Here is a 12,471-nt window from a genome sequence, read left to right on the forward strand (position 1 = left end):
TGGACTGATCAATCCCTCTTAGGTCCATAATGGACAAAAGGGAAATGATAATGATTGCAAATAGATAAATTTTGTTTTTTTTTGAATTAAACGAAAAAAATTAAAATAAAATAAAAGGAAATAAAAAAAATTCGAAAATCAAGAAGAAAACAAAATCAAAGCAAATTGAGAACTGAATCAATTAGTTAATTAAAAAGATTTTGAAAAAAAGCAATTAGAAAGATATGATTGAAAAGTTTTATGAAAAAGATTTGATTTTTGAACAGAGGAAAGAGAAAAACCACAAAAAGACACCAAACTTAAAATTTTTAGAAAATCAAACACTAATTTTCGAAAATTTTAAAGGAAAAACACAAAGAGGACACCAAACTTAGAATTTTTATGAATCAAAAAGGGACTAAGAACATGCAAAATCGAAAATTTTAAAAGAAAAACAAAAGCATGCAATTGACACCAAACTTAGAATTTGAAACTAGACTCAACTAAAAGACTCTAAACTAATAAAAATAAAACAGTCCTAATCTAAGCAACAAGATAAATCGTCAGTTGTCCAAACTCGAACAATCCCCGGCAACGGCGCCAAAAACTTGGTGCACGAAATTGCAATCACACTTTTGCAATCCCGCACAAATAACCAGCAAGTGCACTGAGTCGTCCAAGTAATACCTTGCGTGAGCAAGGGTCGATCCCACGGAGATTGTCGGCTTGAAGCAAGCTATGATTATCTTGTAAATCTTAGTCAGGATATCAGAAATTATCAGGATTGATTGTGAAAAGCAAAAGAACATGAAATAGGTACTTGTTTTGCAGTAATGGAGAATAGGTTGAGGCTTTGGAGATGCTCCATCTTCTGAATCTCTGCTTTCTTACTGTCTTCTTCATCAAACACGCAAGGCTCCTTCCAGGGCAAGCTGTATGTAGGGTTTCACCGTTGTCAGTGGCTACCTCCCATCCTCTCAGTGAAAACGTTCCTATGCTCTGTCACAGCATGGCTAATCATCTGTCGGTTCTCGGTCAGGCCGGAATAGAATCCATTGATTCTTTTGCGTCTGTCACTAACGCCCCGCCTGCTAGGAGTTTGAAGCACGTCACAGTCATTCAGTCATTGAATCCTACTCAGAATACCACAGACAAGGTTTAGACCTTCCGGATTCTCTTGAATGCCGCCATCAGTTCTAGCTTATACCACGAAGATTCTGGTTAAGGAATCCAAGAGATATCTACTCAATCTAAAGTAGAACAGGGGTGGTTGTCAGGCACATGTTCATAGTTGAGAATGATGATGAGTGTCACGGATCATCACATTCATCCGGGTTAAGAGCAAGTGATATCTTAGAATGGAAGCAAGCATGATTGAATAAGAAACAGTAGTAATTGCATTAATCCATCAAGACACAGCAGAGCTCCTCACCCCCAACCATGGGGTTTAGAGACTCATGCCGTGGAAGGTATACAATGAAATGTGTAAAAATGTCATGAGGTTCAGATACAATGTCAAAAGATCCTATTAATAGTAGACTAGTAACCTAGGGTGTACAGAAATGAGTAAATGACGTAAAAATCCACTTCTGGGTCCACTTAGTGTGTGCTTGGGCTGAGCAGTGAAGCATTTTCGTGTAGAAACCTTTTCTGGAGTTAAACGCCAGCTTTCACGCCAGTTTGGGCGTTTAACTCCAAGTTTTATGCCAGTTCCAGCGTTAAACGCTGGAATTTCTGAGGCTGATTTGCCACGCCGGTTTGGGCCATCAAATCTTGGGCAAAGTATAGACTATTATATATTGCTGGAAAGCCCAGGATGTCTACTTTCCAACGCCGTTGAGAGCGCGCCAATTGGGCTTCTGTAGCTCCAGAAAATCCACTTCGAGTGCAGGGAGGTCAGAATCCAACAGCATCTGCAGTCCTTTTCAGTCTCTGAATCGGATTTTTGCTCAGAACCTTCAATTTCAGTCAGAAAATACCTGAAATCACAGAAAAACACACAAACTCATAGTAAAGTCCAGAAAAGTGAATTTTAACTAAAAACTACTAAAAATATACTAAAAACTAACTAAAAGATACTAAAAACATACTAAAAACAATGCCAAAAAGGGTACAAATTATCCGCTCATCACCCTCCGCCATAGAGCACCGGCCCATCAACTTTTTCCCCTCCTTCCGGAGATTATCGCTCTCCTCTCTCAGCTTGGCAACCTCATCCTTCAAGCTCTTCTCAGCCTCCTGATACAAAAGAATCCTCCCTTCTAGCTCTTCAACCCTCAGGAATAAACCCAAAGAGCTGAGGGGAGTCTTCTCAAAAATATCAAGAAACTTGGTGTACACCCCCGCCGCCCTGATACTCTCCTGAGCCAGAATAGTAAGGTAGTTTCAAAGAGAAGGATCATCCATATTTATATGAGTATAAGGATAGATATGCTTCCGGATAAATTGAGGCGCATCCACCTTGGCCTCACATTCAAAGGGAGAGCCAGACTCTAAAGCTTTGCGCTTCTTCTTTTCTGGCTCAAGAGAAGGTCGGGAAGAAGGGAGAGGCAGAGAAGAGGCTGAGGAAGAAATAACAATAGGTCAAGCAGGGGTCCCCAAGTTGTGAGAAGAAGGGGGAGGGGAAGGAAGAGAGGGACCAACTGCCCTGACACCGCCAACTCTGGTGCGGGATCTCGCTTTGGCCTCCTGAATCCTCTAGTAAGACTCCCTCGAATTCTTCTTCGCCATCTCTGCAAAAGCCATTAGGTAAAAAGTCAATAAACAAATCAGAGAAAACAACTCGGAAAGTCGGAAAATCCAAAAACAAATATGACACTACCTAATTGGGCCTGCACAAAGGTCAGAGACCCTGGAGGAACTTCTTGGTATCCAGATAAGGGGCTCTCCCCCAAACTTCTCGGAGGAACCCAACGATGGCTGCCTCCACCTCATATAAATCATCTAAACTATATTTCTCACAAGGAGAGGCCTCTAACCAGTACAGGAGAAAGCGATGAGAAGAATTTTGATCCAGGAAAAAGGGGTGGTGACCCTCTACAGCTTGCACTTTGAAAAAGAAGTTTTTAAAGTCATGAAAGGATTCATCAAAAAGGGTAAAAACTCTCCGACCTTGTATGGCCCGGAAAGAAACCCATTGATGTTTGTTATTTTGCCCACTGAAGGGCTTGATCATGTAAAAAAGAAAAAAGAAAATCCTCAAAGAAGTTGGAAAATCCAGGGCATGCCTGATAAATTGATAAATTTTCAAAAAACCCCAAGTGTTGGGGTGAAGCTGGGTAGGGGCTATCCAGCAATGAGATAAAACGGCTATCTCAAAATCAGAAAAAGGAAGAAGAACGCCCAAACGGGTGAAAAAACTCTCATACATAAAAATAAAATGAGGGTCTTCCTCAGAAGCTCTTCCAAAACAAACCTGGTCTTCCGGACCCGGGGCTACTAGTTCATATCTCGACTCATCCCCATCAGAAGCACAAATCCTATGGTGCGTACGAAGATCGGTAACATAGTCAATATCCACAAGGGGTTCTTCCCCAAGAACAGTAACATCTACCTATCGAGCGAGGAATTCTACAGAAGACATATTCTTTCTAAAAAAGAAAAGGATCCCGAAACCTACAAAGGGGAAAGAAAAAAAAGGATAAAAAACAGGGTCTCTAAGGGGCCTGGGGTTAGATCCTTGACAAAACAGAATCACTAAGTCTACGACCAACACTCTTCTCAAATAAAAAACATGCAAATAAAAGCAGTCATAAAAGAGGAGAAGAAGAAAGAAAAAAACTGACCTTTACTTTCGAAGGGTCGGAGGTGCAACAGCAGTTGATCGAAGAAAAAGGAAGCTTTCTTTTCGAACAGAGTGTGTAAGTGAGAAAGTTTTTAAAAACGAAACAAGGAAAGAGAGGGAAAAGTATTTATAAGCACGTTAGGGGCATAAAGGTAAAACGACGCAATCATTTAAAAAGTTGCACCGTTACCAATGTAACTGCCCCTGCGTATGAATGCTCAAACCTCTAAGAGACGCGACGTTTGATTAGACGCAACCATTGAGAGTTTTTAAAAAACACGTCAGCTCCGAAAAAATCACGTCGGTTCCTTATCAGGTCGACTACGGTCCCGAGTTATAATACTCGACCCCATCTCTTAAAAGAAATTGGGCTCGAGTAGGGGCACTGTTCATACCCTGGCCCAATGCTAAGGCCCAGGTCAAAACGACAGGCCCAACCCACAGGGTTAAGCCCCACAGTACACCGACCTTCCCCTAAGAAGTCGGTACTCCCCACGACTTGCCCTAGCGAAGTCGGAAGCAGAGATTATGTGGCAGATAATAATTGCCCCTAAAATCTCTCAATCCTCTTCCAGGAGCCATATCGTAACCTCCCTAAGATAAATGGACGGTTATCCATCTTAAAAGGTGGAACTACCCCAACGGTGGTTATTGGTTCACCACTATAAATACACTGACACCCCTCAGGTATCTCTAAGTCCCAATACTCTTTAGACCTGCTCACACCCTTGCTGACTTAGGCATCGGAGTGTCTTTGCAGGTACCACCCCCTATTCTCTCACGCTCATAAGTCGGACGGAGGCCCCCTAGACGCGAACCCGCTTGAAGGCTTCCTTCCTCAGACGATTGGGCCAATCTAACGAGTCCAGCCCATTAATCTCCAGTTACCCATCGTAACACTAACAAAATAGCAAGTGGCATTTCTTAGTGAGCAAGCACTCTTGAATTTAAATCTTTTAAATTTTAAATTTTTATTTTAGAGGATAAAGTGTAATTTTTTATTTTTAAATTTTTTTATTTCACTTATAAAATAAATTATAAAAAATCACACTTGATCTTTTAAAATAAAATTTAAAAAAAAATCCAAATTCTTTTCTCTTATAGTTATAAATCTAATGCAATTGAATTTTAAAATCTTTTGAAAATTATATTAACTATTTCCTAATAAAATGAACGCATGATTTAAGTGCAATACTTCAATTTTTTTTTTTTGAAAGTTCCTAACAAAACGGTACGTTTGGCGCATAGTTATTAACTTATTATTGTTAATGTTATTTGTTTTCCAATATTTATAATATTTATCCTCGAAACCTATAAATATAAGTGATATATTTCACATACAAGCTATGAAACACAGAAATTTCATTGCGTTGTTATATTTGCATGTCGGATATATTTTGAATACGACACTCATCAATATTTGTTTGATACATGTGTCTGTCGTATCTAACCGTATCTTAATAAAAAATAAAAAATTCTTTTCTGGACACATTTGGACACACCTAAATACCGTCATGTGTCACGTGTCTATTATTCAACCTTATTCTTAACATATATTCTTGAAATAAGTTTAAAAATAATATATATTATTATATTAAAACAAAAAATATTTTAGATACTTTTATATAGTTAAAAGAAGACATTAAAAACAGTTAAAAAATTATTTTATATTTTAATACCAATAAAATATCAAAAATTTATTATAATTTATCTAAAATACATTTTATATATATATATATATATATATATATATATATATATATATATATATATATGAAGTGTCCCCGTGTCTTATAAGATTTTAAAATTTGTGTGTCCGTGTGTCCCGTGTCGTGTTGTGTCCGTGTCCGTGTCCGTGTCAGTATCCGTGCATCATAGCATACAAGCGTGTTTTCATACAAGTCATTTATATTCACGTGCGTATGTTTTTCTTCGTGTCGTTACAGCATCTTCGTTATTTTTCTCCCTCGTTATCGTCGTCACCAAGACCACCACTTCCTTCTCCTCCTTCTCCTCCTTCTTTTTTTATTAGAATTTCTTCTCCTCTTTCTTTTTCCTCTATCATCAATTATCTCGTTGTTGAGGATAATGAATAATTCAAGTTCAGATTGTCAATTGAAGCAGAACGAAATTGATTATTGTTTTGAATCCAATCAAGTAGTTGAGGTGTTATTCGATTCTAGTTAATTTTTTCGTTAGTAGTTTATGATTCTGTATTTGTAGCAAATTTAGGTGTAACACAAAGATATTTGGATTTATTGTTTAAGAATTTTCGTTGTATGTGTTCTAATAGGTTCTACATAATTCAAAACTCTTCTTCTTCTTTTCTTCTTCTTTTTCATCATCATTATCATCTTCTTTTTTTTTCTTATTCATCTTTTTTTTCTTGTTTTATCTTCTCAAGTTTCTTCTTATTTTAATCTTTTAACAAGAATAAAAACAAAAAGAAATCAAACACAAATAAGAAGATTTTGATTAAAAGGAAAAAAAATATAAGAACCTAATTGAAAATTTCGTAAAATTATAGACAGAGTAATTAAACCTTTTTTTTAATAATAAAAATAAGCGAGACAAATCATAAGTTGTCTATGTGCACTACTGGTGTTGGTTAATCCTAATATATTGAAATGTTGTCACCAAAAAAGTTACAATAACATCAAAAAAACCATAATCACCATCTATTACAGCATGCAAACTAGCATGATATTTCTCAAGCTTCATCTTTGAATACCACCTTAGGCCTTTTGGTAGCTGAATCCTTCTGCTCAAAATACTCCGGGACGGTGTCTTGCATTACCTTTGGGGATGAAAAATCAAAATCTGTAACAGACACGCCTTTGTGTTCCGGATGATCTTTCAGATACACGGCAATTTCATTGCGGGTTCTTAGCTTTTTCCCTGTGGGAGTGATGTAGTAAGCATCCAACTTAGAGTAATCTTTCTCAGCACCAAGGTTCTCCTGAAACCTTCTGGAGCCTTAGGGAGGTTAGGCTTGTCCATGACCCATGTCCGAGTTGAATCATATTCCAAATCAGCAGGGTCATCACAGGACTTGCCCCTTTTACTGCAATAAAATGGTTCATCAATGAATTTGCTTCGAATCTCCTCAAACTCTTCCTGAGTATCAATCACTCTCCATTTCATGCAATTCTTGCATTGTGCAGCATACTCATCAACTGAACCAAGGCTTGATCCTGATCTCTGTCATAAAAATTTGCCAACAGTTTAAAATCATCAATCATTTCAATTCCATGATTAACATCCATTAATAAGTTTTAAGGGGTAAAGTATGTGTTTTGTCACTAACGTATGTGATTTTTTTTCAAAAATACCCCTAACGTTTAGTTCCATTCAATTTTGTTCCAAACGTTTTTTATTTGTATCAAAATTACCCTTAGACGTCAATTACATGTAAAACATTAGGGATAAAATTGAAAACTTCTTGGGGTAGTTTTGACAAAAATCGAAACGTTAACAAAATTGAATTAATTGAAAACGTTAGGAACAAAATTGAATGAAATTAAATGTGATGGGTATTTTTGAAAAAAATCACAAACGCTAGGACAAACAATATACTTCATCCATAAGTTAAGAGTCCAGTTTCTGTTTTCCTTTCTTGTTTTCACTTCTAGTATTATTTTTTGTTTTCAAAATTATTGTAAAGTGAAAGTGAAAACATAAAATATAAACAGATTTTGATTTTTTTAATTTTTCTTTCACAAAATCAATCAGTATTTCAGCCTTACAAATATGCACTATTTCATATCAATTTTCAATCTATGCTATCAACCTATATTTCTATGACAAGAGCTGTTTTTCTTTTGGTTAAAAAAAATCTGGTATGAACTAACTACCCATATGAAACAGCAGCAGAACAATCTATATCTATTGCTCATTCAAATTCAGCGGAATGTAATTATATCAAACAATTTGTTCCTCATTAATTTACTATCCTATTATAAGCACATTCAAAACAGCATATTCACCACCAAAGGGAAAAAAAATTCATCAGCAAAATTCAGCCCAAAAAAAAAAGGAAAAAAGAAAAAGGCAGATTCATACCCATATTGATCACACACACATGAATCACTCACAAGAACAATTAACGACATTGATGAAAAGAAATGCAATTTTTCACTTTGAATCCATGCAAACTGAAGGGAAATAAAATGAATCATCAGTAAGAGTTTGAAAATTTGGGTATCGCAGGAGAGCGAAACCTAAAACCCTAAGAAATTAGAGAATGGGTATCGAAAACTAATAAGAGAAATTGAGAGGAGAAGATTAAAAAAAAAAAATTATACCTTGGCGGAAGTAGATGGGGTTTTGGAGTGAGAGTTTTCTTGAGCTCCCTTCATTCATTCAGAGGAACAGATTCACCAAAAATTTTCTTGGCTTCCCAATACCTCTCCCCGCTAACAAGTTATCTAATTCACCAGTGTACGGGGATAATAAGAATGAAAACCATATTCTAATAATTAATATGGTTTTTTCTGTAATATTTTAAAATTTAATTTTAATAAATCATCCAAATAAAATAATTTTAAACATACATTTAGTTATGTAATGCAGTAAATTTTAACTATTTTTATATTAGGATAAATCACATATATAAACAAACTGCAAGTAGATATTATATAATTTTACAAAAAAAAATATTACAAGATTTTACTAGAAAAATATTTTCATGTAGTTTAAATGAGACTAAATCGAATTACAAAATTCACATAAATTTAAATTAGTCAACATTAATGTAATTCGAATTGAAGAATTATGTATTTGTTGTATTTATGGAGTAATTTCAACCTCATTAATTCGAACCATAAAAAAACGTGACCCATACTAATTAGGATAATTAGGGTAATTCTATGGAATAATTCAAATTTTTTAAATTACTATGCATCAAATTAGTGTGGGTCACGTTTCTTTATAGTTTGAATCAATGGGATTCGAATTATTTCATAGATACAACAAATGCATAATTTGAATTGACTCAATTTAGATTACGTTAATGTTGACTGATTCGAATTCATGTGATTTGAATTAATGTGGATTTTGTAATGATGTGATTTACCTTTTATATTAATTATATAAATAAACAACAAAAAATATTAATACAATCAAAATAATTATATAAAATATTTAAAACTTTAATGTATCAAAATTAAATTCATTGTAAATAAAATTTTTTTTATTTGTCTAATCAACTAACTAGATCTTTTTAAATTGGAAAATTGTGGTGAGTCACAAAACTACAGAAGATTTGGGAATTAGAGATCCAATTTAAACTAATTTAGTTCTGTTAGGCAAGTTAGTTTGACAAATTTTATATTGTCCGGATGAGAAATGAAGTCTTATGTTGTCAGAACCGAATTGGTGATCGAACCGGTCAGGTTATTGAGTCATTAGATTACTAGTTTAACGAGTGAGTTATTGGTTGAACCGTTTAACCCGATCCTATATAAATAAAAAATAGCTAAAAATTTAAAATATATATATTTTCGCTAACATTTTAAGAATATTAAACTATTTTAAAATAATATGGAATAAGAACGATAAGTATTTTATTATTTTTATTCTATCATAAATATTTTTATTTTGTTTTTGTATTAAAATAACTATTATTTTTAAATTTTAATAATTTATTAATTAGTTTATATCTATTATATTATTATATACTACAAGTATTTATTAAAAAATAATATTAATATATATTATATAATTATAAAAAGAAAAAATAAGTGAGTTTATAATTATTATTAAATAAAAATATAATTAAAAATGATCGAATTTATAACTAAAATTAAAATAAATTAAATAAAAGTAAATTATTTGATAAAAGATATTTATATATATATATATATATATATATATATATATATATATATATATATATATATATATATATTATAATTTGCATATAAATTAACCAGAAGCATAACAGCCTAGCGGTTGTATTGGTATTTTCGTCTAATATGATGAAGGATTCTCACACTTAAAAGAGTGGAGGGTTATTCTTAGAATATTGACCTATTCTAATAGTCTTTTTAGCAGTGTTCTAAAAACCGGATCGGACTGGCCGGTTTGACCAGATTAACCAGAAACCGATCAGTTGGCCGGTCCGGTTAATGCCAAAAACCAATCTACAAAAAATTGGTGAAAAAATTGGTCAAATTGGTGGTTAATCGATCAAATTGGTGGCTAAGAATGTCATTAGAGGTAAAGGAATTGTTCTCAGATGATAAACTTAAATAAGAGAATTATGCAGCACCAACACCAGTTTGTTGTTGTGCAAGAGCCAAGAAGTCATAGATTGAAAGAGAATTTGAAAATACAAGAGAAAATTGATTTAATTATGATATGTATGACTCTTTTACACTAAAATGTACAAATAATAATACTTAGTTACTGCTTTAGTTTTTATAATATCTATATGTATATTAAATTTTAATAATTTTAATATATATTAAATTAAAACGGTTCAACTACGATTCGATCCCGATTAAATTATTGAACAATTGAACCAATCACTTAATCGGTTCGATGACTGATTCGATTCTCGCTACCTTGCTTTTTAGTTTGACAACTTGGAGGAGATAGTACTATAGCAGAGAAACCAAATTGTGCGCATATATCGAATATGGAACTTTGTATTAGCATTTAGCAACCTCTGAAAAGATGATACATGAAATTTGGTTGATGTTGTTACCCACAACCTGAGAACTTTAAGCAGAACCTTGATGCCTTTAATTCTTTAATATATTATTTATATTAAAGAATAATATTTTTATTTTGAAGAAAAAAAACTCAACAAAAAATGATACCTCATTTTTATTAGTTAAAAAAAATTAATTTTAATAGATTAAATAAATTATTATTATTATATTATTAAAAAGACTTATAAATACAGAATAATCGAATAATTTTGTGCATTGAAAAGAATTTTATTATGATTAGAATAACTCATGCCATTAGCATATTATTATTATATCATATCATATCGTATTGTTTTGATATAATTATAATAAAGACAATTTCTTAAATTAGTATAATTATATATCATTAATTAAATACTAATTATAATATAATTATATTAATTAAAGATTTTTTTTAAAATAAATTTAGAAGAGCGAATAGTGCAATTATTTTGGAGGGAAAATGGATTAACGAAAAAGTGACACCTCACCATTATAAGCGGGGAAAAACCCAATTTTAATATATTATATAAGTAGATAGAATTTTAATAATAATACACGGATAATAGAAATAGTTTATATATGGGTTTTTCAAGGTATTATTATTATTATTATTATTATTATTATTATTATTATTATTATTATTATTATTATTATTATTATTATTATTGAATAATAAATAAGAATTAGAATTATATCAATATTTTTAAAATTAATATAATTAAAATGACTAAAAATATTTAAAATTAATGTTCGTTATTAATATCATAAAATTTGATCATTTTATGATTAAATTCAAATATTCTTAACTACCGATGCAATTATCATATCATTATCATATATTATTATTATTATTATTATTATTATTATTGTTATTATTATTATTATTATTATTAAAATGACTAAAAGTAATTTTAATTGATAATTGATAAGTAGTTTAATAATGCATTAAATATTGATTTGATATAATTATAATGAAGATATATTTCTAAATTAGTATAATTATATATTATTTATTAAATATTAATTATAACATAATTATAATAAATATATTTCTTATAAAATAATTTAGAATAGAGAATAGGAAAGTTCATTTTGGAGGGAAAACGGAGTTATGAGGGATCGACACGTCACATTTATTAGTCGGGAGAAAACCCAATTTTAGTATATTAAATAGAATAGATTAAGTAGATTTGGAAGTGTAGTGTGTTTTTATTTGATTGGTAATTGTTCATATTGTTCAACAAAGTTATTGTCGTCCTAGTATTCCCCATATTAAATTTGGTGAATGTTATGGTGCCTAAAAGGTGGTGTCTTTTTACTAAAAAAAGTTAAAAAATAATATTTAATTTAAAAGATATAACAATAAATAATTTTTAAAAAAATCAAAACTTACTATAAAAGGTAAGTTAGACAAAATTTAAACACCAACTCATAAGCACCATAGAATTGGCCATTAAATTTACAACTTATATCATATGCATTTTATTATTTTATTAGTTCTTTCAGTTTAAAAAAGTTTGATCCGAAAATTCTATTAATAATAAGTTTATTTTTGGAAGGGAGGGATATATTTCATTCATAATTAATATAAGTTTAATAGCATTGATAAATTTAAAAAAATATATTTAATCTATATCTAATTTAAAAAAATGCATTCAATGTTTTTTTTTGGTGTCTAGCATTCGCTTAAATACCAATTTTAATATTAGATAATTAATATAAAAACTAAAAAGTAATAATATGGTCATTTCATAGTTTCATCACCTGATTATTTCTTTTAATAAAATGTGAAAATTTCGAAATTTCTTTCAGGTGAATGAGACATACAAATTAAATTAATTTTTTAGGAAATAAAAAAATTCAACACGGTATTCAGTATTCAGAAATGAGATGGTATTGCTGGAGTTGCTTCTAGAATAAAAGACCTTGGTAATAGTTTTTCCACATTTTCCCCTGAAAGCCCTTGACGCTGTCTAGTCCTTCTCCACCAATACCTATCTCAGTTTCCAT

At 31.6% G+C, this 12,471-nt stretch overlaps 1 protein-coding gene across 1 annotated transcript; it reads right to left on the minus strand.

Annotated features, from left to right (window-relative positions):
* Positions 1-6,296: 6,296 nt before the first annotated feature.
* On the minus strand, positions 6,297-8,208 carry LOC130961565 (methyl-CpG-binding domain-containing protein 4-like). Its single transcript, XM_057887512.1, is given in 3 exon segments — positions 6,297-6,706; positions 6,709-6,964; positions 8,068-8,208. Coding segments are annotated over 3 exon segments (543 nt in total). The 5' UTR covers positions 8,122-8,208; the 3' UTR covers positions 6,297-6,473.
* Between the last annotated feature and the right edge of the window lie 4,263 nt (positions 8,209-12,471).

The sequence above is a fragment of the Arachis stenosperma genome, chromosome 2 (assembly GCF_014773155.1).
Source record: "Arachis stenosperma cultivar V10309 chromosome 2, arast.V10309.gnm1.PFL2, whole genome shotgun sequence".
In the NCBI taxonomy this organism is placed as follows: domain Eukaryota; kingdom Viridiplantae; phylum Streptophyta; class Magnoliopsida; order Fabales; family Fabaceae; genus Arachis; species Arachis stenosperma.